Below are 27887 nucleotides of genomic sequence, written 5' to 3'. Positions count from 1 at the left end.
GACAGATGGACAGACAGACAGGCAGACATACGGACTGCTGCTGGGAGAATGAAGCCCGCGGAAGGGAAAGGATCACCTCGAGACACCGTGTGTCTTTCTACTAAATTTTAATGATTCATTTTTTTTGACAAAGACATCTAAACCATACACCGAGTACCAACACGAGCAGGTATTGCAAACACCCCTTTTTGGTGGAATTCAGAAAGGGAACATAAAAGAAAGAGCTTGTGTGGGCCTGGCCACAGCAGGACCACGATGGAAGAGGCAGTGCAGGAGAGGCCTCACCCCACTGCGGTCAGCCAACGCCGTCTGCTGATCAGGTACAGTTCCGATGGAGAAAAACGCCTCTAGCACACGAGGGGTGGCACTGGGGTGCGGGGAACAACGCGAGGGAAGGAGAGAAATTCTCCATCGGAGCCAACTGGGGAGCTGGGGTTTGAGCACGAGTCCCCGCTGCAAACATCAGAGCCTCATTTCCTGCTGTGCCCTTGGAGAATTTCACTTCTCCATCATCTTTCCCCTCCAGAGAACACCAATGGGCAGGAGAGGCGTCTTTAATCTATCACAAAGGTAAAACCAGATTTAATGATGTGAAAGTGAAGCACGACAGCCTCCCCCCGGGAAGGGAATTAACCCCTGCGACAGACTCCTCGTGCCTGGGCTGGGGTCGGCCGTCACTCGGAGCCTTAAATCAGGCTGCTGCCTGCCTGGCAGAGGGGCTCTCATTCAAGCGAAGGCATCGAGCTTGCAGCGAGCCTGGCTGGGTGGAATTTAATGGGCTGTGTTATGCGGGAGGTCAGGAGAGAGGAACATAATGGTCCCTTCTGGCTTTAAAAATCTATGAATCGATGCAATGTGCGGCAGAGCTCCACCCATACCAATGAGATGGTTTGCTTTGCTCGGATCTCACTTCAAAGAGGGCAAAGCAGAGTTGGAAGGACAAAGCCTCCTCAGGACATTAGCATGAAGCAAGTGGGTCAGGAGGCAGAGGGGCAGCGTTTGTGTTCCCAGCTTCACAGGTGGTACTGAGCCGGGTGCTGCTGGGGGCAGAGTGGCAGGTGAGCAGAACCCCACATCCCTTTACATTTCTACCGGGTCAATACACAGAGCTTACAGTACAGAGAGCATTTATGGCCATTGCTGCAAGATGATTTACTTCAGTCGTTGTAACCCTCCACCTCCATCCTCCCAGGTAGACCACATTCATCTACCAGATGACAGGCAAAGCTCTGGCTGGAGCAGGACCAAGCAACCAGCAAACATAAGGAATGAGCCAGCAAATGCTTCTGGATCCTGAGTTCAGTAAGGCAATTTTTCCTTCCAAACTGGAGCAAGAGTAAATTTGCAGCATTTTACACACATTTTCCAAGTATAACTGATGGGAGCCTAAAGAAATAGCAGAGAGCGGGGCAGCACTTAGCTCTGCACTCCTGCAGGTGAGGAGGGTTCCCTTCTGCCCCCAGGGGGGTTTTGTTCTGATGGGGCAGAGGAGAGAAGCCAAAGCACTTCACTTAGCACCCAGTGCCAGCTTAAAGCCTGGGACTGTTTCCCACAGCCCAAAGCGTGCCTTCCAGAAGGGGCTGCAATGCTTTACTGCACTTTCATCAGGCATGTGTGCGGATATGGAGGAAAAGGGGATCTCTCATACACGTGCTGGGATACATTTCTCCTCCTTCGGCTCCAGAAACACGAGGGCTCAGCTTCCTGAGGCTCCCCTTAAGCTAACACAGTTGCTCTGTTTAAATGAACATCTCTCCTCACGACTCCTTGCTCAACGCACGCCAACTGGAAGCGTGTCACTTCTTTGTGTCATTAGCTATTGCCTAACAGCTCGATGGAGCCTCCGCTCCCCTCCCAGCCCTGGTTTTTGCAGCAGGCTGCATCGCTCCGTCTGCACGTCCCGCCTGGGCTGCAGACAGATGCACTCAGGGTGCTGACTCACAGACGCAGGCAGATTACTCTTGGATTGCTGCAGCAGTTGCTGTCCCAGCTGTCCCTCTGCCCCCAGCCGCAGCAATGACAGCTGAACTACGCGCAGCCCAACCCCTGAACCATCCCCATGTACGGGGGGACCTGGAAGCGGCCCCAGACAATTTCAATCCGCCGGGCTGTAACACAGAGGCGGCTTCACGCACAGTGCAGATGTTTGTGCCGTGAGCTGGAGATGTCCAGGGGAAGGGACGAGCGAGGCGTGGAGCTCCAGGGGTGTCAGCTGGCCGCCTGGCTCCATGAGTCAGCTCGCTGGTGCGTGGTGAAGCCACATGCCGCAGGACACACAGCTCGCCCCGTGCCGCCCGCCTGCAAGAGGTGGAAGGGGTAAGGCGGTCCCCAGCCAGCCCTGGCCTTTCGCAGGCAGGCGGCAAACAAAGCTGGCAAGCAGGGCAGCGGGATTATTTTACCATCTGTGCGTTAGAAACTGGCCCAGGAGTCACCACGCTCGCTTCAACAGGACGTGGCTGCTTTGGCGCGCTGAGTGACTCCTGCCCGCTGTCAGCTGGGGATAGATTTGAATCGCGGACAAGGAGGTGGAAAACGCATTCGCGTTTCTATCTCAGCAACCGCATCCTTCTGCAGGAAACCAGTTCAGGGGAGAACAAACCCTCGCTATAAAGAGCGTTTCCCATCTGCCGGGCTCCTCACCTCCACCCGGCTGAGCTGCAGCTGGCAGCGGGCTGGGGGCACCTCCATGCGGGGCTGCTGAGGAGGGCGGGAGAATGGGTTTTGCACACTGCAGAGAGGAAGCCTGGGACCTGGTATCTCATTCTAGAAAGTAATCACGGACTTAATTGCATTTTGCTGCGGAGTTGCCTTAACATCAAGGGAAAATCAACAGGGATTGTTCAACATCAAGACTAATCTCACATATGGAGCTTACTGAACACAGGAACCACGTTTTTGCTGGCTCAAGGTGAAACGCCGGGCTAAATTCTCCTTCAGCTGCGAGAAAAGCCCCAGGCACGCTCATGCTGCATTATTCCAATTGTAAAGAGCTTCAATTATACACACACAACCCTCTTCCTTCTACGGCGTCGTCGCAATGTAGCAGTGTCTCGTTATGATCAAACTCCTCTTTTATGGCTATAGGAATATGCTGAAGTCTTCTACCCTCATTACACAAATGACTTCTTATCAGTTTTTTTTAAGAAACTACCCACAATTGGTAACAAAACCACGTTTTATCTGTCACTGAGGAAAAGCTGTGACTGACACCTGAGCGTGTCCTCAGCAACTGCAAGCCTGCACAGATAGGGCAGCTCCTATGCATTTAAGCAACTACAGTAACTCACCACTCCCTCTGCTTCACACTGAATCAGTCTTGCTTCTGCTTACAAACTTGCTGGCTAATCAGACATTTAATACTATTTATGCATAGGGAGGAAATATATAATTCCTTTATTGGGATAAAAAACGATACTAAAGAGCAGGTCAAGTTCCAAATCCAGCAGTAGGTTTTAACCGATGGTGTTCCCTTTTTTTTCCTCTCTCTCTTTTTTTTTTTTTTCTTTTAACAGCTGTAGCTGTGCACAGATGGAAAAACATTTGGTCAGAAAGCAGCAAATTAGTGTTTTCAGGCTAGAATTCTGCTCCCACCGCTCCTCCATTTCCATGCAGCTCAGAGTGCTTTATTTCTTCTTTGCATTGACATTTTTGCACACCCAATTCATGCCGTCCTTTAGACAGAGAAAGGCAGTGTTAGTTGAGGGAAGGGAAAGGGAATCTCCAGTCCTCCTCTGCCCCATGCCTGCACTCTGTGCCCAAAACCACCGTGCATAAAAGCAAGCGCTTCATTGCTCAGTTATTAAATCCTTCTTCTGACCATAAAAAGTATCATCATCTCATCGTGTCACTATGCCTCGGTCCTTCAAGGAAGGATCACTTTGCAGTTAAGGTATGTCAGCAGCAGATCGAGGCTCAATTCTAGGTTCAGATCATTTGTGTAACCTTGGCCATGCCACCTTGTCTTTGAGACTGTGCATTTTAAGCTGTTTGTTACACAGCCAGCTCCACATTCAGAGCGTGCCTCTAATTCTCTGCACAGCTGCGTGCCTCCTGTGTGTCCCCAGGCAAATCACATCAGCTCAGATGGACGAAAGTCCCTTTAATCATGGCATGTAGACTCTGTGCCTCTGAGAAACAGGCACTGTGGGATAACACAGTGAGAATAGAGGTGGTCATGTTTTACGATGCCGATACACTCATTAGGGTACTTGTGTAAAAACGAGTGCAGCTACTACTTCTTGCTATTGCAAGCAATAGGGCAGCTCTTCAGTTGTGAATAACTGAGCATGAGTTTCTTGCTGAGGTCCCAGAACGGGATATGCCACTGAAGGACAAAGCGACACTTTATCCCACTCCTGATGCTTCTCTGATGTGAGGTGCAGAGAACGGAGTGCAGGATGCACAGTTCTCATATTTGTGTCCCATCAAACCCACCCCTACCCTACCTACAAGGCATTGCTGGTGCCACGGGCAGAAAGAAGGCAGGTGGGATGGGACATGGTTGTGCTTGTAAACTGGGTGAAAGCCACTCTGGAGCTCTGGGAGGATTTTGGTGCATTATGTTCAACGGTCAACATGCTGTGTTAAAGAATAAGCAAGCCCAGTTTGGCTGGCTGCATGTGGGGCCAGGTACTAATAACACTGCTACCTCGAACCTCGGGGAGGGCTGCTGCCTCCAGTTTCATTTATTTATCTCCACTGCAGAGATCAGCGTAAAACAAATTGTCTGAAATCCTCAGAGCAAATGGGAAAAGACGAGAGGTAGATTCATTTTAAGGCCCAGTAGCTTTGTGTCTTCCCCTTTCAATAACACCGATAACCTAGGTGTAAAACATGTAACGCCTTAAGCAATCAATAGCATGGTTTAAAGCTTATCACTTTAGAGAGAGAGGGAGCCAGCCTTCCCAGCCAGCGGAATGCTAGGGCTTAACAATGGGGCAGGGAAGAGAGGTGTCAAGCCTTTGGCTCCATTGTGTGCTTTAGAAATGCGCGTGATTGCCTGCAAAGAGTGAAAATAAATAAATAACTAAAAATGCTCCCACAATGATTCCAGCTTCCCCTGCCTCGGAAGCAATAATCACATTTGCACACATCATGGCATACAAGGCAAGCAGAGCTCCTCATTCATTTTGAATGTAGGTTTATTTGCTGAACCAGAACAGCTGAGACAGCTTTAAGTAATAAATATCAGCTGACACCCTCTGCTATTCAGCACAGTAATCCCAGAAACAATACATCACTGCAAAACAACAAACACGCATCCTATCTTCTACCTAATCTGACCACAACCTGAATTCACAGTGATTAAAACTCTGCCTGCTGCCATCAGGGAGCTCAGGAAGGGGAAAGACAGACCGTTTTAGCACCGGTGTGGTGAGGGTCATAAAGCAGAGTTTATGATGGGATTTACCATGGCTGGGAGCCTGGCTGCATCAAGCATATAATGAGGGCAAAAGAATGACATAGCAAAATGCAAGAGGAAAGGTGAACTCCAAACAGGCTTGAAATACGTAAGTAGGTCGCTGAACTTTTAAAGCAGGAATTGATTTTAAAACTCTCTTCTGGCATGAGATAATTGACAGGAAAAATCACATTTAATTGTAAGTATCTCCCTGCCTGACAGTGATAAAGAGAAAACGAATGCAGCCAGCTCTACATGCAATGTATCTTCCTCATCTTCAGCCATGCTGCAGCTTCTGGTGCAACTTTGTCAGGCACGTTTTCTGCAGTGCCCTGAGTGCAACAGCAAATGCAACGGAAGGCAAAGGAAACAAGAAGGTACGTTTGCAGTTTTTCTACCTAAAGTCTGAAGTGGGACAAGGGGTTGTTAAGACAGAGAAATGGAGAGAAGTTGTTACAAACACAAAGAGCTCTGTGGGGAAAGCACAGGGGAAGGAGGAAAAGATGCTTGAAAGAGTCAAGTCCACAAGGAGTCAGCTGCAGTCATCCTTTGTCCCTGCATTTTCTGTCCCTATATCTGCATGCTTAAAAGATGGCTCTGTGCAGAAAGTACAGTCCCTACAGTAACATTTAGATCTTGATAGATGTCCTTGGGCTGCTTTGTTGAGACAGAGACGTTGGCAGATATGCTGAGGATGGAGACGGATACAATATTAGTATTCCAGCCTCAAGTCAACCATGGGAAAACTTAGCCAGGGAAAGATTTCAGATCTTTCGGCTTCAGCTCTCTTAGCTCCTTAACAAGCAGCTAGTAAACTTTACCAAAGCAAAGAGAGAGAACTCCAGGGAAGAGGATAATGCTCCTTGCAGAGAAACGCTGCTTAGCGCAACCCCGCCTCGCTGCAGTCACGTCTGCTGTTGTGCCAGGGGAGTTGTGCTGTGACACCCTTTGGGAAAGAACTGCTAGAGCCTCCCCCAGGAGGAATGCAAAGTCCTGTTTGAGATTAGCCCACTGCTTGCTTATTCTCTGCATTATCAGCTTTGTGGCTGTGGGAGTGAAGTAATCTGACTTCAAACGCGGCGAATGAGTCCCTTCCACCCCATAAAAAAGCATCCTGATTTCTGCTCCCCTGCAAGCCAGGGATCAGGCAAGGCCACACACTTGTGACCCCTAATGTGACCTTAAGGACAGCAAAGCTTAATCCTTTCATGTAATCTTCTGTCTGCCATAACAAATTGGGTCATGCAAGTACAAAATTCTCCATCTCTAGCATTTTTGGTGTATGTTATTTTAACTGCCGCTTTCTTCTCCCTCTGCAAGCTGTAAGTGTGGCTTCATTATCTGTCATTTCTTTGCACCTCTGCTCAGCATACAGGCAGGCTTTATAGGCTCCCACAAGTATATCATCCTTGCCTTTGCCTGGGTGCAAGCTTTTTTGTCCTCTGAGAGCTTGTATCCCCAACGCAACTTTGTAGAGTCTCTTTTTACCCTGCTTAAAAATCACAAGACTTTGCCCTGTAGTCTGGAAATACTGCTGCTTTTCCTCATCACAACTGGCTCTGCCTGCCCCAGGAGAGCTGCAGTAGTCAAAATTGGTTTAAAATCACATTCACAAGTAGCCTCAGAACCTTCTTAAGATGTGGGAGATATCTGGCCAGCCTGCTGTGGCTTAGACATCTTTTAGACAAAACCTAGCTCAGAGGATATAACACAGAAGATTGCTGGGAGTCCTGCTCTGAATCTTGCCCCTGTCAGAGTGGTGAACTGCAGTACCAGCAACATGTAGGTCTTGGGCTCCATTCTCCCAGTGGAGAATAGAGCCCAACAGGGAGAAGTAAGCAGCTCAGCTCAGACTGGCTCTGGCATAAATTAGAGTTTAGTGGCTACTCTCATTTCCACTGGCTTTTAATAGTCTCCTGGGTGCTATTATGCTTGGGAGACTTTGGACGCAATACGCTGCAGCATCGCCCTGGAGGAGATTCCCCAGGGCAGGCTGAGCTCCTGCTGCCTTGATCCAAGATTCTTGCTTCAAACAAGAAATGAGCTGCAGAGCACAGACTGATCCAAAGTCTTGAGTCGTGTTTAATATGTACTGCCCCCTCAGAAGCATCTCCAGCAAAAGCAGGGGAGTCCCTTTAGCTTTCACCTCATCCCAGCTGGCCAGGATGGAACATGCATAGCTTCTGCACAGCAATTAGAGACGTGGTCACAACCTCAGGGGAGCCCACGTGGCAACGGAGAGCTGCTGTGAGGCAAGGTCTCCCTTGTGTTTCTCTGCTGGAATTGGTGATCACCTCCCTCATTTGCTGTACCACACACAAGGGTCTCAGTATAAGCTGGAACAGGACGCTGCTGCTCTAGAGCCAGAGTCCAAACAGTTGTGGCAGGGAGACAAGGCTTTCCCAACTGATAACTAGTCAGAAGGTTAAAATCATATGCGAGCAGAAAGCTTGTTTGAAATAGCTTCTAAGGTGAGGGATGTCGCTCCTCTTGCAATGATATTATGAAGGGTGATTGAGCAGACAAGTGTTGCCCGTGATTTCACTCTGGAGGTAAAGAAGTCTTCAGCTGGCACAATGCAAGATGGCCAGCTGGCTTCCAGAGGGCTTCCTGTAAGGGGTTTCCAGTTAACCCAGCCACCTTTCTCCTGAGCCTGCCCAGAACATTGCTGGGCCCTTCTTCCTGAGTCCCTGACGGTTAATTTTAAAAGAGAAGATGACAATATGGATTCCCTCCTTAATTAACAGTTTTATTAAATAACCCAATTCAAATAATAGTTAAATTCTCTAAATTTGTATCATTCTATTAACCATAATCTAATCTCATTAACCTTGAAATCCCCAGTCTTAACTACCCAATTCTATACACCATGGTGCTAGCAGCTAAACTAATTAAATGACCTTCAAACTATTTCTCCTTCATGTATCGGCATTATTTATCTTTGCTCATTGCTCTTCCTTCAAGCTATCACAAAAATCTTCTCCTATGAACTCTGTACCTCTGTGTGCTGAGTACTAGATATGCTACCACCCTTCCCTGCAAAATCCATCAGTGACGTCTGTGATTTTACTCCAGCTAATGTATTCCATCAGCAGTGATGGTTAGCGTGATTGCTCTTCGCCTTTCATCTGAATACCTGATGCTTCCACATCTTCATTTATTTTTCTGTCACTCATTGTCATTTCTCAAAGAAGTCCTTAAAGCAGTGACCTGATCGCTAACTACACATAGATGGCCTCCTTCTGAGCCACTGGTAGAGATAGTGTACCACGATTCTCAAAATCTTCACTCTTCATCTCGTGCTCTCAACAAGTTTTTCTTTGATTCCCCTACATTTTGAGCATGTTGACTTCTGAGAGTCCCAGGGATGAAGACATTCTTTATTTCTGGGCTGACCCAATTGCACCTAAGATCCTTTAGTTTAAAAGCCATCTTGGAAAACATTCTGTTCAATGAACTGCCAAGAGAAGGAGAGCTTGGCATCCTTGCTGCCTGATTTGACAGGGCTGGAATTATGGCACAAGAGAAATACAAGGGCTCTCACTATAAGCTGCAGAGAATTTGTGACTTGCCTTTTTGCAACAATCACTTATGGAATAAGCTGCAGTATTTAGGGCAATGAGACTGGGGACAACAGCACATTATCTGCCCTGCATCTAAATTAATTTGTCTAGATAAGCATAATGAACAAAATCTATAGGGCTGCAAATACTTTAATTTAGCTCTCGTCTTCTGTTTTCTGCAAGTAAGTACAGAACTGGATTTAATTTCTCTGGGTGAGAATATTGAGCTTATATTCTGGTCAACTGAATGCATGTGAAGATGCACTACACTTCAAGGAGAGGGCACAGAAAGGAAGACTGAGCAACAAAAAAGTGCACAAAGCGCTTCAGAGAGCCTGCAGATCAGTTTGGAAAAGAGGCATTCTTCATAGCTCATCAACAGAAAGTGTCGCCTCCTGTCATGTAGCTCTTCCACATCCAGCACTCCTCCCAGAAACTCATCTGCCATTCTACTGCTCTTAAGAGCTGGACTTAGATAAAATAGAGGAGGGCCTGAAGGAAGGAAGCAGGTAGCCTGATTTGTCTGCAACCCTTTGAAACTGCAATCTCACTTTATCTTAAATCACGATCATGTTTCTGGACTTCAACATACACTGCCACTGAGGAATGTATTTCCCTTTTAAGACCACTGCTTCAAAATAAAGATTGCAGAGTTGAAGCTTTTCACAGGGGTGGTTACAACATAGCTCAATTTGTATTTTAGCTAAGGGCCTTTGAAGGACACCATCGGAAACATTTAGGTCTAAATGTGAGGTTAAGAAATTCAAAGCTAAATAATTACTGTAAGGGGTCAGGTCAATGGATGCCAAGGGAAAGAACAAGTAGGAACTGGGTTCTTTCTCCTAGTCTATGGCCCAGGCTGTTCCTCGCCCAAAAGTTATCCCCAGATCTTGTCTGAGGAGCTCTTTAGAAATTCGCTCAATATTTTTCTGAGCCAACCAATTCCTTTGGTCTCCCCAGCATCTTCAGCCAAAGAGATCCACAACTCAATTATGCAACTAGCGAAGAAGCAGCTTTTACTTGTTTTAAATTGTTGCTTCACTAGGAACCTCCTTCCTCTAGCAATGTGGAAAACACAGCATATAGTCTGTCTGGACTGCTGATCATTCTCAAAATAATCTCAAAAAAAGATCCTCAAATCTCTCATACTTCTGAGCAGGTATTTGGACAATATTTTTCTTGATGGGAGCAGTTAAGTGCTGGAAAATACTGTGTAGAGAGATGGGGGAATTTCCATGCTTGGAGATGCTTACAGCTTGAATGGACAAGGCCCTCAGCAACCTCCTTTGTACTTTTAGTTGGCCATGTTTTAAGCATAAGACCCTTCAACACAATTTCTTGGACTCTGATTTTACTGCTGCTGAAGTCTTTTTAGATAGGAATAGAGGCAGAAATTAATGTCGTGTTCAAGGCTGGTGCCTACCATGCCTTTATTCTGTTACAGAAGAGAGTTTTCTAGAAATTCCTTTTCTAGTTACTGGCAACTCCCTAGCATTTGGTTTTCCCTTTTTGGCCCTTGCTGAGCACTAAGCTGCTGTTCCCAGTGATCTGCTCTGAGTAATGGCAGCTAATTTAGAGTCCATCATCATATATGTCTAGTTAGAGTTGTTGTTCCTCACGTGCATTATTTCGCACTTGTCAGCACTGAATTTCATCTGCCATTTTATTGCCCACTCAGTACTGTGGGCTTCTGCTCTGACTCTTCGTACTCAGCTTGAGATCTGGCTATCTTGAGCAGCCCAGTAGCATCTGCAAATAAGGAATTCACTGAATTTGCAGTGGAGATAAATGGCTTCATGATTTTGTTTCTTTAAGTATCAGTGAAGGGAATAATCCTGACTGCTTGGATTGGGAGCGCTGCAAATATTTAATTCAGGAAAGCCTAAGAGTGAAATAAACAAACCCAGGTCCCATTTACATTACAAAGAGCTGCTATGCTGCAGGAACTGGCTACAAGGCGCAGCTATTACAGTTCAGCTCAGGAACACAGCTCAGCCCCCTGTGAGGCTCTGTGCTGCCCCACATGCTGCCATTAGAAGTGGTCTTTGCCCCATATGCTGCTCTCGTGTTTCTCAGATCAGAAAAATTGATCGGCTGTTCTCTGGCGCCTGGGTTGAGCAAAACGCCAAATGACATTAGTAGTGAAGGTAAATCAGATTTCTAAAGTGCACACTTGTAACAGTCCAAGGGGTTAATAGTAGAAGGCGATTTGTTTTGTGAAAATGATTAACCTGACAGCAGTCTCTTTAAAATAAATCAATGTCTTCATCTGGCCCGGTCAAGGGGTCCCGGGTGGGGAGGCGAAGGCTCCCCTTTTCCAGGGACAGAGAGATCCCCAGGGCCCACAGCTGGCCCTCCCCTGCACACAGGAGGTGAGTGAGATACGTGACCCGTGCTGCGAGCAGTGAGGGCTTGGCCGTGCTGACCCTCTTTTGCGATGCAGCCAGGGCTGCCCCACCCTGCAGATCGCAGACAAGGATCTCTGTCTCGCAGATGGCCTGCTGGCACAGCAAGCCCTCTGCAGTGCCTCACCTGTACTCCCTCTCCTGAAAGAGCCGAACAAGACTGGATCTGCCAGACTCTGTCACGGATTGTGTGTAGGTTCAGTCCCTCGGCAATCTCTGAAGCAGGGGCAGCCGTCAGCAAATCCTGCTTGTTAGCGAATATGAGCACGGGGACTCCACCAAGCTTTTCTTCATCCAAAAGCTCAGCCAGCTCCTATATCATTTACAAGAGAGTAGGGTGAGGGGAAGGCGGAGGGAGGCAAGGGAAGAAAACCTTCAACCACCAGTGGTTGTCTCTAATTAGAAATATATTTAGGGCAAATGCTGGAAGAGCGTGTTCCAGTGTTCTTATTATAAGAGAAGAAAAATGTATACAATCATCCGAGCCCAAGGTTCAAAAGCTATTTCTTCTAATTACAGGTTACAAAAATCTTCATCTTAGTCTGAAATTAGCAGTTGCCTTAAAGGCTACAGCTCTGTGTTTTACCAGTCGCTGCTCCCCAGAGACCAAAATTGATGAAACAGCAAAAAACATGTAAATTGGCAGGATGAGGAATCTGTTTTAAGTTACTGCCTGACTGGCATTTGTACCTGAGCAGCCGCTGACACCAGCCCTGATATCTTCACTAATAATGACTTTCAGGGGTTTGTTCCAAGTTCTATAAACTGCAACTTGAGCAGCAGAGGACTTTTTTCTTTTTCTTTTTTTTTCTTTTCCTTTTTCCACCAGAAATGGAAATCCCACAAGAAAGTGGCAAAGCTTTTGAAGGCATTGGCTAGCCGAAGACAAGCTAGGTCAGCCCTGCTAGCTGGATTTTGGCTCCATATGCAGAGTACACATTGGGTGGCATCCTGAGAAATGGGTTTGTCCATTCTAAACTGAATGACTCAAAGAGAGTCTTTTAATAGCCCAAATCTGAATCTGCAGTAGATCAACGATGGCTGAAATACTTCATGTCTAGGGTTGTGCAATGGCCTCACATGAAACAAGCAGTCTCAAGTCACTTCCCTATGTAGCATACAGCAAACCCAGCAGAACTTCAACCTGCAGGGACTGCTGGTATTGCAGAGAGATGAGTAGATGAGATTTTTTTTGTGGGCTCCTTATTTAGCTGGAAAGGTTTTTCTCTCAGATGCTGTCCTGATATCTTTCATTCACTGGCCAGACACTTTTGGATTAAAGGAGCACAGTCAGGGAGATGCTAAACTGCAGTGGAAATCTGATTCCATCCCCTGAAAAGCAATGTTTGGTTTGGAAACCAGGGCGAGAGAACAGAGTTATAAACAGAGTTGGCCAGGAATTTTTCAACAAAATCGGTCTTTCATCTGACACAGCTGATTTACTGAAATCAAATTATTTGTGGAAATGTGAGGGGTCCAGTCTGAGTTCACCTGACTCAGGCAAGTGCTCTACACTTCTGCTTCTTCCCCCTCTCTTTTGCCTAATGAATATTTAATTGCTGATTATAAAACAAAACAGCATCAACAGGAGAGAAATTTCCCCTGCTCCTAAAATAACCAACAGTCCTTCTGTGAGGGTGTGCCCTTCAGATTAGAGAGACAAAAGATCAAGTGCCTCCTTCAAAACAGGCAGAACAGAGGGCTTTAGGTTAAATCCCTCATTTCTGACTCCCATTTCAAGGGGCAAATCTGCTGTTAGATATTTTGAGACACTGTCACTTTCCAATTTTTGTAACAAAGTTCAAGAGTCCTATTTTTGTTCCATCCTAAAACACAAAACATTACAAAACATCAAAACTTTGCAGAACGGAAATCTTATTTTCTAGCCAGTCCTAGTTACAAAGTTCCTGGGTTGGTTTTTTTTTTTCAATTACATCCAAAAGACAATCAAGTCAATATGATTTCCATTTCAACTTCGTAAATAAGAAAATAAGATTCCTAAGGGTCTTGGTTTGGCAAGGTTTAAAGGACTTAGAAAAGTTTTTTTTTGTTTTTTTTTCTTCTAGTATGGGGCTCTGTTTGCTATTCTTGTATAGTTTTAATGAAAACCGTTCTATTTAAACGGAATTAGGCTACCTATTTTCCTTGTTTCACATCTACCAAAATAATCTGCATTGATGTTGAAAGGCAGGTCTCTCTTGAAATGCAAATTTTCCTCATAAACAACAAAATCATCTCTCTAAGTTTTGTGAGCAAGGGGCACTCAGGAGCACTCTGTTACTTCAAAGGAAGCTGGGCATAAGTAACTCACCTGACCCGTTTCTTCAAACCTCTTCCTATCTGCACTGTCAATGACATAGATCTGAAAAAGAAATGAGGGGAAAAAGTTACTTTTCCCAGAAGACACTCTTCCTTAGTATCATATAAATGAGCTAAGCCTAATAATTATGGTTTTGGGCACAAAGATACTTAGTATTATTTATATACCCAGTGTTGTCAAAACATCATGACGTTTAGACAGGAACCTCCTTTTTTAAAACCCAAGGGAGTGGACAGCCATGTGGTTAGGATCAGAAAGTTGCTTGTGGCAGTACTGGGGATGCTCTTACCAGTTCCATGTTATCTGAAGAGAACTGGAGACTACCTGGCATCATTGCAAATGGCCAGCTTACAGGCTGGAGCTGAGTACAGGATGGCAAAACATGGGGATCCAGACATGGTCATTCACTGTAGCAAACAGTGCCCAAGCTCTGCAGAGCTGTGAATAGACCAAGCTGCTTTCTAGCAGAACATGTCACCTTCTCATAAGCCAACAAGGCACATAATAGCGCTCAGGGGACAGATGAAGTTTGAATATATTAGTGACATTGAGTTTCTGTCCTACCATGACCTCCTGGGACAGGTGGCTGGATCCAGATTGCAAGACTCTGTCTTCAGCTGTCAGCTTGTCCCTAAGGTGGCAGAGGAGACAGGCAGAAGCTGGCTCCCAAAGTCTGACTGCAGAGCTCTTCCATCTCCTCAGAGCTGGGCACTACATGTCAGTCTGTGAGGAGGTCCCAGGCAGACATCTGTCCCTGGGTGAGAGTGGTTCTCCAGCCTGCAGGCTCCCTGCCTTTGCAGAGGGTCCCTGCCCTCTCCAGCAGCATGCCGTGTCCTGCTTTCCTTTTTTTAAATGCCTTCTGCACAGGCTAAAAGGCTCCTCAAAGACCCCACAAGGTGAGGGATTAGTAAATCCAGTCACCCCTCCTCCTTCCCTCCAGCAGTGCTACCGCAATTCAGAAAGCACGCATAGCAAACTACACCTAAAGAAACTGGGGAACCTCTGTATAACATCCAGGCAAGAATCACCTCATCTTATAGGAAGGGGAAGGTTGCTGGGGCAGCAGACAGGGACAGGACTGGTGATAAACACTGAGTCTTTCGCTTCCAGCCCCTGCCATTCTTCATCAGTGCTGACTGAAGCTGCTAGGATGTCATATGCATGCTCTTGGGTGGCTACAGGGAGCAAGTGTCAGCATGGTTTTGAGGGAATAGATGAGCACAGCACCCTGCCATCAAGATAAATGGCATCCTTGCAGGCAGTTTCAGCGCAAGACTCCATGCTTCCAGGATAATTTTGACCAAACAGTAGGGGGAGGGAAGATCTCTAGCAGCACTGTCTACTAAACTGTAGGTATGCCCTTAGTGAGCAGTGCTAGGGCTGTTTAAAATGGGACCAGATGAATGGTAGGAGAATCTGTGTGCCAGCCTTGAGAAGGAGGAATCTCTCCAGGCTCACTGGCCTGTTAGTTGATCAGCTGGGATCTGTGGTCCTCCCTGTGGCTGATTAACACTGAGAGAGCCTATGGATACATAGCAGGGCTGGACACAGCTGTGCAGGGACACGGCAGTAATGCACGTGCCTTGTGCCACGTGATGGGGAAAGGCCCACGGGCATGCGTGACACAGCCTCTCCCTGCAATGTGATCCCAAAAGTACTGCTTCAGCTACACCTGTCCTCTCTGTCCGAAGCACCCACCCCTGTGCATCCCATTTGAGGTAGAAAGCGTGGTCTAGAAAGAAAGAAGGAAGATGTGGAGTGGTGGTTGTGAAACTTGATTATCATCTTTCCCCCTTCAAGACATCTCAGGGGAAGCTTAGCAACGCATGAATGCAATAGTAGAGCGCTATTTCTTAGATAAAAGGTTACACCTTGCATATTATGGTGCTTTTCTAACTGCCAAGGAAGAGCCCCATGCCACAGCCAGCCAGGCTTTCTCCTGCACCGCTCTGTTTCTTGCTAGGGAGCCACCTTGCAAGATGAGAACTGGAGACACAGCGCTCAGGGCAAAAGCCACAAAAGCACAGCAGAGAAGATAAAGTATGTGCAGAGTGCCTACTTCCAAACCAGAAACCACTGTGCCAAATAGCTGCAGGTGCCTGTCTGAATATGCAATCAGCCAGATATCCACACCTTATTTGCCTGGGTTAAGCTTCCAAATATCACAGGTGTGTGATGCAAGACCTAGCTCTCATTCAAAGGCACCTGCATGGATTTGAATTTGCAATCACTTCCTGCTTTTTAATACTTTTTAAAGGGTCCTTTCTACTTTGTGCAATATATTTTAGGAGAAGACAGAAGCAGGGGGTCCTGGGAACTGTGGCATATCTTATTTCCATCTTTCTTCTGAAGCGAGGCCCACACAAGGCTTGCTTCTGGCTCTAGTGTTCTGTAACATGGTTCGCTAGTTTGAGCAGCCCTCAAGAAGCGCATTGGAGCTTGAGAAAGAAACACATGTGAGGTGTCTCCTTTGAGGAGCACGCCTAAACAAAACCTGGAGTAAGTGAGCTGGGCAGAAATTGCAAGTGATGGGGCTGGATGAGGGAATAATACAAGGGATAAGTTAGCTCAATTTACAGAGGCATGACCTGCATCAGGTTTGCAAGAGGAGATGAATTACTGACTGTAAGGGGTGCAAGAGCTGGTAAAAGAACTTGATCTTACCTTTTTTGCTATCCCACTTTTGGTGCATATGGACGTGGCAAAGCACTGCACTAACATGGAGACGGCTCTCAGTCCAGGACTGGCTGCTAGCTGGCCAGTAGGGAGTGCAGGCTCATGTCCACATATGCATCAGTTACTCCCTCCCTGAATTCACACTGCTGCTTCCCTCCAAACTGACTCTGGTTCTACCAACTATCTTATTCGTATAAAAAGAAAGGTTTTCTCTGCACGTTGCTTTAGCTAGAGTGGGAGGAGGACTGGGAACACAGCTGTATTCATCTCCTGTCTTTGAATTCACCTTTATTTCCACACCCCTCATGCAGCACACCCTGGGAAGGGGGGAAGACCACAGACCAAGATAGCTCATTGCTTTGCCAGCAGAGCCTCACAGGCACTGTTTTGCAGTTGTACAGCCTCTGCAGTCTGAACAGCGGCTGTAGCAAAGATTCCCTAGCTGCTGCTTTGCAGTGTTGACTTTGATTTGCAAATCTACATTCACCTCACCAGCAACTGCAGAGCTCAGATCCAGTGGGCATGATAGCCCTGCAGCCATGCCATGTTTTCTTGATGGCCACAGAAGAGTATGTGTTCTTTGTCCTGCTAGTTTTTTCAAACACAGATTTTCTCTTTTTAAGATTACACCATTACCCCCTGAAAAAGCAACCACTCAGGTTTATGCCCCTTCAAACATCAGACTGCAAATTAACACTGGAAGAAGAGAATCTGGAGAAGAGACTAGGGGACTTTTTAGACCTATTTAAATAACATATTCATTAGGACAATGTTTTCTAAGCCTGCAGGTACAGCCAGACCCTTCAGGACCCTTATGTGAGCCTCGGAGCAAAAAGCCCTACTTCTAGTTGCACTGATCCTACTATGGAAGTGAACTGAAGCTCCCAGCAAGTCAGTGAGTATGGATGTGTGTGATACAGAAGGGAGGAAGGGCGTCTTTCAGAGAGAGCTTCCTGCTTTCCCATGGGAGCCTGTAGACCTTGCTTAGAATGGCTTTTTCTCTGCTCTCACTGGCAGTGCTGCTTGGCAGGGGGGTGGGCCTGGAGCCCCCAGACTGTCTCCATCCTGCCACGTGTGGCTGCATGTTAGAGGTACTCTTTGAAACTAGTCAGGACAGCACTTAGAAGGTCCCGGGGTAACGTGCTCTGGCATGGTCCCACAGTGTAATTATAATGGTAGTCAACTGTAGCTAATTGTAAGGTAACTGCAGCTAAGATGTCAAAAACATTAAAGGACGGTGTAATGATGAAAGGACCAAAGGAAAAGACAAGGGGTCTCTCTGTGCCCCTCAGCCAGAAGCCTTCCTATCTGATGCCAGACACAACATTTAACTCTTCTGTGCTTCAGTTTCCCCAACCATAAAGAAGGCACCATTCTGACCCACCTCCACACATGAGGCTTAAGTCGCTCAAACCCATGACGGGCTTTTGGGAGTCTCCAGTGAAAGGAGCCATAGATGGGCAAACTACAAGTAACTGATGTTCACTTTTTTGAAAGAGCCTGAGATGAGAGGAAAGGAACTGGCCACAGCCAGCACCATCCCATGGAAGTAAAAACATACAACTGAACAATTTCTCCAAACATCACTGCATTTTTCTTAGTGCACCCAACCAATCTTGCCATTTCACGCGGAATAACTCCTGTTACAATGGCAATGGTGTTGCTGAGAACTGGGACATTACACTGCTTGTTCCTTTCTGGCCAAGACCATGGATTATATGAACACAGCATTCAACTGCAGCCAGTACTTACAAGGATATCAGTGTTTTCAAAATAGTTCCTCCAGTACGGCCTGATCTTCCTCTGTCCGCCTATGTCCCATACGTTCAGCTTGAAGCCTTGAGACTGAACGCTTTTGATGTTAAAGCCCTGGAAAGAGCAGAAACAAAGACACATAGAGCATAAACCTGAACGGCTGGATCAGATTCACAGGCAGACATTAGCACCTTATATATCCTGTGCCTGCACCATGCTGTGAGATGGGCCAGGCAGCCACAAAGATGGATCGGCTGCAGGAGAGGCACTGGTGAAAATGAACACAGCCACTAAACCATCAGCTTGCCTGTGTTCCAGGGTCAAGGGTTGACGCTGTCATGGCTACGGAAACATATGATGCAGTTAGTACCCTGGAAAGGCTCAGCAGGGTGGGTGCAGGAAGAGGTGGGAGAGCTGCAGATAAGGAGAAAACAAGGGCACTGTGAGAAGCAGGATTGAGCTTGTGAAAGCTGAGTAGAGAGTCCCAGCTAACGTGAAGCCAGAGGTCTCAGCTCAATTCGACACAACGCAACTAATGCCGGGCTTAAAAGAGCAACAGCTGCATGTCTGAAGGGTCCATTTCATCAATTAAAGCACCAACTGAAAGGGCATTCAAGTAGAAAAACAGGATGTGGTGTGGGCTGGCAACGTGCTGCCGCAAGACCCAGGGGACTGGGACTTGGAATTAGGGTGTTGGAGCTGGGAGCTTTGCAAGGCAACTACAGGGTGGGGGGAAGCATCTCCCATAGCTCTCTAGCAACCTCCTCTGGTCAACACAGGAGCAGTGCTGCAGTATTTCTGATGGGTGACTTCTCTCTCCCCAACCTTCATGCTTCACGAAAGGGGGCTGGAAGTACCAGAGGGGGAACGATGGAATATACAGGATGTCTGGAGTTGTCTGGTTTTAAGACAAAAGGCCTTCCTCACCTGTGTTGGTGTGATGTGGCTTATGTCCTCAGATGCCAACTGTTTCAGGAGTGTAGTCTTGCCTGCATTATCCAGTCCCAAGAGGAGGATCCTCACCTCCTGGTCTGGGGTGCTTTTCAGTTTACGCAGGATTGACAGTAAACCCTAAATTAGCAAGAGAGACTGTAGTTGTTATTTCCCCTCTGACTTTCCCTGCCAGGCCGTGCTCCCCAGGTTCTGTTCAGTGCTGGATCCCAGGACAGGCTGAACCCCTTCCCTCTTCCTGTTTCCTCTCCTACTCTTCCCCCTCCCCACAATTCTCCTTCATCTCCAAGAGCATCAGTGAGGTCTCAGATAGCACAAATGCCACTCAGTGGGGTGCACCACTGGCTGCATCGCTCATGTCACACAGCTGTTTGGCACTGCCTGTGCCAGGAAGACAGTGCCTAAGGATATTACATATAGGAGCTGCAAACCAAGTCCTTGCGAGCTCTTCATTATCTTTATCAGAGGGAAAACCCCATTAATTTAATCTCCCTTCTGATTAACTGTAGGTTACGGCATACCTGACATCAGTTCTTTTCATAGTAACTCCCTGATCATCTCAAACCCCGTTTATCTGTCTAAAACATGCCGGACCCATGGGGCACGTGCAGTTCTGATTCTCAGGATGTAGCACTTAACAGCTATCTCAGATCACCACACGTCCTCGCTAAGAAAAGCACAGTGGATTTCAGTCATTAGCCAGGCTCAGCTCTCTGAGCTGACAGTATCACTCAGGATTAGGAAACAGAATATGCAGGTCAGCTCATTTACAACAGTGCACGTTACAGCAGCACACCCAAGCTTTTGTCAGAGACCTGCACCTCTCTGAAATGGATGAAAAATGGTCCAGATCCTGATGTGTAACCAAGAGGAGCAAATCACTCTGCTTCCATCTGGACCTCAGCCCTGCAGGAGAAGGGCTGAGATACATGGATGCTCCTGCAACTTGTTTGCCTGGGCAAACCCCAAGGAAAAATGCACCCACAGCTCCTTCTGGAGCCTTCGGGATCCTGCTCAGCCTCCCACAGACAATTTCCATGTCTCGAAGGGCAATCATGAAAATGAAGTTCAGATATCAGCACAAACCCAGGCCATGGGGGCCCGCGTCTCAAGCAGTTTTGTTCTCCCATTTGCGAAATGGAGACAACAATTCTTGTTGATCTGCAAGGGCAAATTAGCTAAATGTCACAAAGTGCTTTGTTGCTAAGAGGAACTACGCCCTCTATTCCTGCTGGGAGCCGAGGACTATCTGAGCCATAAGGGTTGCTCCTTATCCCCTCCTGATCAAGCAATCAGAAACCTGTCCTTAGGATGAAGGGCTGCAGGACTGCTGTCACAGCGCTGTGCTGCTGCAGCACAAAGGGCAGTTTGGAAAGGACGTGGCACTACCCATCATGATGTCAAAGCTTTCGTTGCACGGTGTGAAAATATACCCAGATCCAAACATAGGTTAGATTTGATCCATCCCCTTCAAGCATTTTGGATTTGGAAGCAATTTGTTGGCTACCCATTTAATTAGCAGATGCAGCTCACAAATACACAATTCGAAAGAAGAGGAGGAACTTACTGAAACTGTGTTTGATGGATATTTGTAGGATGCTGCATGGCTGCCATTGTGACTGCGCTTTTGTGGAAAGCTGAGGGTCAGAAATTCAGAGCTCATGCACAGAACCACAGCAGCAGAAGCTGAAATCTTACCCTTGGGCTGCATCACCTGCACCATAAACAGGCTGCTAAACACCTGGGAAGCCGGGCCCAGCTCAAGGTGCTAATCAGGAGCAGGCTCTGCTTGCCGGCAGTCAATGCCCGCACGCACTGCCTGCAGCCTGGGCTGTGACACCCTGTGCTAGGCTGGGTGCCCACAGCTGGCTCTGTGCAGCCACAGCGGGCGGACGGGCCGTGCTGTGTGGGTGCAGGCAGCTCCCCCAGCCCGGCAATGCTGGGGCGGAGGGCAGGGAAAATGCCCAGCAATGGGATGGGCTCCAGTGCTTGTATGCACTTGACGTCATTCAAACATGCAAGTTGTAATTGCCTGACTTGCACCGCACGTTTTTTCACCTGCAGTCAGATTTATGGCTGTATTTGTTGGCTTTTAAATACGCAGAGCCATGCTCCCCATGAGAGCAGGAACTCTAAAATTCACACATTTTACCCCCTTCCCAGGAAAGGCTGTGAATTTCCCATTCCTACAGGCTGACCCAAGCCAACACAGACCCATCAAAGAGCTGCTGCCGACTTCAGAGGGCTCTGAACCAGGCCCCATTATTTCAGTTTATTGCTCGTGGTTAAAAAAAGAAGTTGTTGCAATGCTAATCCTATTCTCAGCGCTGCTAAGAGTGGAGCGGTGCAGCCCAGAGCAGATCAGGATTAGGAGATGCTACGTTTCAGAATTCAACTCCGAAACAGCGAGCGCAAAGCAATGTATTACCAAGTGTTGCTTATCTACCAGGGAGCAATTCCCAGGGGTCGGGAAGAGGAACTGTTATAAATGTTAATAGAGCTGCTCCCATTGTAGACAGATGCTATTTCTGGGCCAGTATGACAGCCTACGAGAGAACGATCAGCATCGCTCCATATTCTGCTCGAGTGACACCGCGGCACGGCTGATCGCAGGATTATCTGGGGTAGCCAATGGATGGGAGGATATTTATAGAAATAAAAGTATTCTCTAAGGTATAAAGTAAGCTGATTTAAAAGGCTGGAAGACAAGCAGGCCAACACAGAGAGGTGGACTCTATCTCAGTAGCCGCCAGCATAGGTTACATGGTTTGTGTACACAGCTTGAATCAAGAGCCAAGTAATAGCCCAGGCCACTGTGATTAGTAGTATTTTGTAAATATTATTAAAAACTGGCACTCAGCATTTTCTCTGTAGTTAGTGAATGCTTAAGGTTAAGTAAAGCTAGGCACAGACTGGTTTCTAATACACTTACTATTTTTTTTTAATTGGTGTTATGAGCATACTAGTTAAGAAGACAGAAAGCATTTCCTGACAGCTTGGTAGACTGGAAAAAATAACTCAGCTGAGTTCCTTGCAGCATGTAGGCACTACAAGGGACAAGCAACCCTCCCAGCACACATGCTGCTGGATTAGCACCTCTGTGCTTGCAGACACAGTGCTGAAACCAACTTGGTCCAATGAGAGACAAGAAACAACTACTTGGTATCCATGGTGGACATCAGGTAGAAAAGCCAGCAAATGGTGGTGCAAAGGGGAGACTCAAATGTCAAGGGAGAGGAGCAGGGCCTTGAGGCAGTGAAGCAAGCAAACGTACCCTGAGCAAGGAGGGAGCACATGTGGGGCGAGGAGCAAGACGGGTCCTGGCAGAGGAGCTGTGGGGATGGCTGCAGGAGTGCAAGGGCAGCACGGCATTTGCACAAACTAAGCAGGCTGCAATATCTGTAACACAGAAGGGAACTGCAGACGCTGTTTGGGTAATGAGCAGCACAGCATGGCAGCGCATGCAGCCTTTGGAGAAGGGCAGCCATAGGGAGCAACTCAAGGCAGGGCACGGCCAGCCAGCGACAGCCGCTTGGTCACCTCAGAGTTAAGCAAACTATGTGTTCTATGTCAGGTCGGCTTGTTTAAAAACATCATTATCCTTGGTGGAGAGGGCTTTCTTTACAAGCACCGTGAGGAGACAGACTGATGGGGTCAGCAACAAGAAGGCGGCATTTTCCAGACAGTGAGTGGGGACATACGAAAAGAAAAAATGACTCCTGACAATTACTGTGAAATCAGAGCGGGGCATTAAATTCAGAGATGCAACTAAATGGGTAAGTGCACTCATAAACACGTTGAGCATGAAAGGGAAGCTAACCATCTTATTAGCATCCCTCTGAAAACGGGGATGTGCGGTTTTATGAAAGCCTATCATTGCTAGGTTTAAAATACCCACTGAATTATCGAAGGACGTTCAGTTATAGCTGCATGCAGTAATCCTGATCTCCTTAAAAAAAGAAAATACAGACATATATAAAAATACGGTGACATTTATAGTCCTAGCTAAGGGTTTTGTGGGTTTATTCAGCTTTAAATCCAGGCTGTAGATGGGCCTTTTGAACTAGTTGATGCATGTAACTACATCCTGTACCACAGAAGCCGCCGAAAGGAAGATTCGCTTTATAGGCCAAAACAAAAATTGGTTTGGGACAAACAGAGCATTGAGATAATCTGTTTAAATATTGTATCAGATTGGCAATATAAGACCATAATGGAAAGAGCAATTTCCCCTCGTACTGAGGGCAGGATACACAGGGCATGGATAAAGCTCGGCCCGCAAGCCACGGCACAGCACAGTTGATTCCTATTAGGCAAGAGAAGCAAATGTATTCTGTTTAACTTTATTAACCACAAAGCTCAGATAATGAATTTTAAACAAAACCACCCTCCGTCACCAGCAATCTCTTATCTTGTGCATGTGGACATTCAGCTGAAATGGAATTCACTCACCAAGACGCACCACGGCCACAAGCCCTGCACCTCTCCGGCCGCTGTGACCGCATCGCCCACCCCTCCCTGCCCCTGCTCCCCTGCTGCCACGGCCGTGGGTTGGACCTTCACCTCCTGGCCCTTTCTAGCCAGCTCATGAGCTGCAGAGGTGGTGGTTCCATTTCCCAGCAGCGCACAGTGCCTCGCTCTGTCCTCCAGCCGCTCCTTTGTGCCTTCCCCACAGCCGTGGGAGAAACTTCACACAACACCCACAAACCGGCCCGCGATTCTCCTGCTAATTCTGCCTCTGCCACACCTACAGTCCTCCAGGAGGTTTCGGTGGTGAAGGGGCCAAGTTTGAACCTGCCTCAAATTCTCTCCTATCGCTCTGTTATCTCTCACCACGGAGGGGGAACATCTCCTTGTTCTGCGCCTGAGCACAGCCCAGCCCTGCTCACTGCTGACTTTCAGCAAGCAATGCAGCAGCAATTCACCATTTCTAACTAGTCGGATGAAGGCAGTGGGGCAAGTGATGCTTGCAGGCGGTCACACGCGAGTCACGCACCTGGGGAAGCACAAGAGGTTTTGCTGAGCCCAATCTCCTGCTTTCAGCAGAGGATGTTTGAGGCTCCATTTGCCGTCCAGCGTGCGGTTCTGCACACACACAGCTGGAGGAGGGGAGCCGGCCTGACAACTGCGCTGATTAGCTGGTGCCCTGAAGAATGACGTTTGATTACCTTTATCTTCGGCTGCAGAACTGCAAATGTCACTAATGGTCATAAAATCACCCAGTCTTTTTCAAAACACAACCGAAGTAAATTAATCTATTGAGCACGGTTTATTCAATACTTCTTACTCTGGCAGAACTCCCAACAAAATCATTTGCTTGCTGCATGTCTCCACCATATGGTGTCATTCAATGCAGACTTTCTTTTCTCTGCTGAAATCCCACATTTAATGGAGCCGAGTCACCTACCGAGCTCTTCCAGCTCGAACCTACTAACACAGTTTTCTGTCAAAGAGGTCACATGGCACTCTGTGTTTTGGTGCATTAACCAACACCAGCATGAATTCTCCTTTCATAATTAAAATCAAACTCCTCTGCTCTTTGCAGACTTCAAGGAAGCACTCTGCCCTGTGCAGGGGATTGCTGATGCCTGCCGCTTTGTCTCCCCTCCAGCGGTGCAGTACTTGGAAACCTCCTCCAGTTGTTGATATACTGCACTCCCTGCACATCGTTTCCCATAAAACCATCGCACAAACAGTAAATAAATGAAAAATGTGTGATGTGCAACTCTGCTTGGAAACTAGAGCAGCGGAGCACTGCTAAAGCTTTGGAAAATGTTTTGTTTTAATGGAGTCAGTTTGGTACAGCCTCCATGTCAGACAAGAGGCAAAGGGAAAATTCTGAGGACAAGGTACGCCTACAGCAGGCAACGATACTTGCTGCTTTTATTAAAAATGGGAGCTTAAGGCCAGGAGGAAGACGTTTGACTACACGTTCTGCTATGTCGGTACTGCATTCCCTGCACAACATCTGCCTGGTGTCATCCAAGCGCTCCATGACTCAGTTTCCTCAGCTGTACAATGGGCCACGCTTTGACAGACCTGCTTTTGATGCAGTGATGTCATCTTCAGTCAACAGCTTTAGAAAAACTTAGGTCATTCCCCAGCCCTGTTATCCATCAGTTACATACCATCTCACTTGGTGAAGACAAGCCGCAAGCTCTGCTTCGCACAGTACTTCCAGAGCTTTTGAAGGCTGCTTACCCTTTCATGTAACATCTCCCTTCACCCTTGCTGTGAGCCCAGCACACGTGCTGCTCAACCGAGCCAAAGCCTTCAGCACCACGCATCTCTCGTGCTATGCATTTTTATGGCTCAAGTTTCCCTCCGTGCTCCACCTATGACCTTCCAGCATCCCTGCCTCACAGCTGTGAGAAATGCTGGTATGCTCTGCAGAACAAGACACTTCCCCTCTGCACTTACTCAGTTGGATGAGCACTGAAATAATTTAAACATCAGCATTAACCCTATTATCACTGGAGCAGGAGCAAGCAGAACTGAAGAGGGTTTCAGTGCTTACCAGTGCAATCGTGATGGGTCAGAAACATGCTCATGGGCAGCTCAGATGGCAAGCAGTGCGTTGTTATGTCAGGCTGTCTGGATCAGTTCTGACTGCTGCTCCATACCCCCCGGGCAGCAGAGCTGTCCTGGATGTATGTGCTGATGTTCCAGAGTTTCTGCCACTGAGGGTTATTCAGTTTTAGGGAAAGTTGAGACTCCAGAGAGCTGGTAACAGAGCTCCCCAGCTTGCCGCCCAGCCCAGCCAGTCCATGGTCTGAGAGGCTGCTGCTTCAAAACAACTCCCAGAAATGGAAAATAGACTAGGAAGCATTAAAATGCTGCACCAAATAACACAAGCACTGGAAAACACCCAGTCCACCCTCCCCATGCACAAAAACACTCACTTAACAACAGCCAGATCCCAGACTACACCAGTTTATCAGGAATCACAAAGCAGAAGAGCAGATTTGGCTGATAGCAGCTGCAGGCCAAATGCGTCCCACAAAGCACGGTGCTGCTGGAGGCAGCTGCCTTCATCTCCACAGCAGATGTCCATCCTGTGATGGCTTTGGTGCCTGGTGTGACAAGCTCCATCATCACCTGATCTAAAATAGAGCAGGTCTCACAGACTTTATCTCAATCTCTTTCTCTGTGGTACAGCAGGTGGGGATGCAGCCAGAATTAACTCAGCAAAGATGAGGAGCTGCCTTTGCTGTTCTCACTTATGCCTCCTCCTGTGCATTAATCCAGCTTGAATCCAGAGGGCTTCTGGACAAAACACAGCTTTGCCCTACAGAAGTTCTTTCTCTCAGTCTGGGCTCTCTGCACACGCTGCACCCCAGTAGCAGCTCCCCAACCACCACAGCTGTTTCCCACCCCTCTGTTGATGCCCACTCATTCTTTCCTGACAGTCCTTGATGGACTCCACCAGCACCATCCCGTTCCACCCCAAATACTGCAGCATCCAGCACCCAAGTCTACAATTCAGCCTCACCCTAACATGATGCAGGCAACACTTCACCATCACCACACATTTGTCTCCCAGTAATGCCCTCTGTCCTTACCAAAACCTTTGCAGTGAGGCTCCAATTCCTCTCCTCAATGAACCCTGCTCCCCATCAAATAATTTGTTTCTACACTTGAGCATTCCTCTCCTCCCTAGATCATCTCTTTCTCTCACTAGCACCAAAACTCCTCCATTCCTTTCCATGGTGAGTCTTCTCTCTTCAGCCCACGCTATCCCCATTTCCCCAGCCCATGGCAGAAAACCCAAGAGCAGCCAAATCCCAGCAGCCTATCCTAGCCAGCCAACAGTGACTGGCACAGCACAGTGATTCCCCAAACTGTTCATCCCACCCAGGTCTCTCCCAGTCCCCAGGTAATGTCTCAGCTCTATCCATGCCCAAACCCCCAGCTCCTACACCCAGGCTTCTCTGCCAAGACTGAGCTCCCCTTTTAAGGCCATTTATCAACAGCCCTTCCAACTCTGCAAGCTCTCCTGGAGCTCCCCCGACTTTTGCAGCTGACTTTCGCACAGAATGGATGGGTTGGAATGGATCTCAAAGCTCCCCCAAGGCCCCATCCAAGCTGGCCTCCAGGGATGGGGAACGCACATCTTCTGGGGGAAGGTATCCCCACAGCCTTCTCTTCTCCAGGCTGAACACACCCAGCCCCTCAGCCCGTCTCCATAGGACGAGTGCTCCAGCCCTCTGAGCATCCTTGTGGTCTGCTCTGGACCCCCTCCAACAGCTCCATGTCTTGTGCTGGGGTCACCACCACTATCACCACCACCTCTTCCCCCTGGCTGCCCCGTCCATGGTCTTTCCACGCAGATGCCCCCAGGCTCTCCCCAGCACTCCGTGTTTGAACGCTGCCCCCATCATTGCCAGGTCCTTTCTGTCAATCCTCCCTTCCGCCTCTCCTCGGGCCAAGCGGGCCTCTGCGGCTCTGCTTCCCTCCCGCATCGAGGATCCACCAATCCCCATGCAAACACAGCCCCCAGGACCCGATCCTCGGGCCGGACACCCCAAATTAACACCACTCCAAAGCCGAGCGATCTCCTCCGACATGGCCCACGCGGCCCCCCCCCGGGCCTCCCGATGGGCACCCCGGCACCCCCGACGCCCCGATCTCCCGCCGGACCCCCGCAGGGCCCCGATCTCCCGCCGGGCCCGGCCCGCCGCCCCCGCCCCGCTCACCATCCTCTGCGCGGCAGCGGGGTTACCATGGGCAACTGCGTCACACACACGCCGCCGCTACGTCCCGCGTCACCGCTTCCCGCCGGACGTACGGAACGCGCTCACGGCCCGCGGGAGGGG

The 27887-nt window shown here is 48.1% G+C and overlaps 1 protein-coding gene across 1 annotated transcript; it reads right to left on the bottom strand.

Moving 5' to 3' along the window:
• Nucleotides 1-90: 90 nt before the first annotated feature.
• ARL3 (ADP ribosylation factor like GTPase 3) lies at nt 91-27887 on the bottom strand. Its single transcript, XM_052677289.1, has 6 exons — nt 27768-27887; nt 19048-19191; nt 18118-18234; nt 13681-13731; nt 11497-11682; nt 91-3671 (listed from the first exon to the last, which is right to left on the bottom strand). Exons 1-6 carry the CDS (start codon nt 27768-27770, stop codon nt 3624-3626), a joined length of 549 nt encoding a protein of 182 aa, XP_052533249.1. The 5' UTR covers nt 27771-27887; the 3' UTR covers nt 91-3623.

Source organism: Tympanuchus pallidicinctus, unplaced genomic scaffold (assembly GCF_026119805.1).
Source record: "Tympanuchus pallidicinctus isolate F22 unplaced genomic scaffold, pur_lepc_1.0 scaffold16, whole genome shotgun sequence".
Classification (NCBI taxonomy): Eukaryota; Metazoa; Chordata; class Aves; order Galliformes; family Phasianidae; genus Tympanuchus; species Tympanuchus pallidicinctus.
The sequence above is the reverse complement of the archived record's forward strand: the minus strand, read 5'-3'. Positions and strand labels throughout refer to the sequence as shown.

Bases quoted from the DNA above. Each gene is read 5' to 3' on its own strand.
- ARL3 (XM_052677289.1), bottom strand. The intron at 13,732-18,117 runs GTAAGTACTGGC...TTTCTTTTTCAG, and splicing joins TTGAAAACACTGATATCCTT to ATCTATGTCATTGACAGTGC. The intron at 11,683-13,680 runs GTGAGTTACTTA...TAAATGATATAG, and splicing joins GGTTTGAAGAAACGGGTCAG to GAGCTGGCTGAGCTTTTGGA.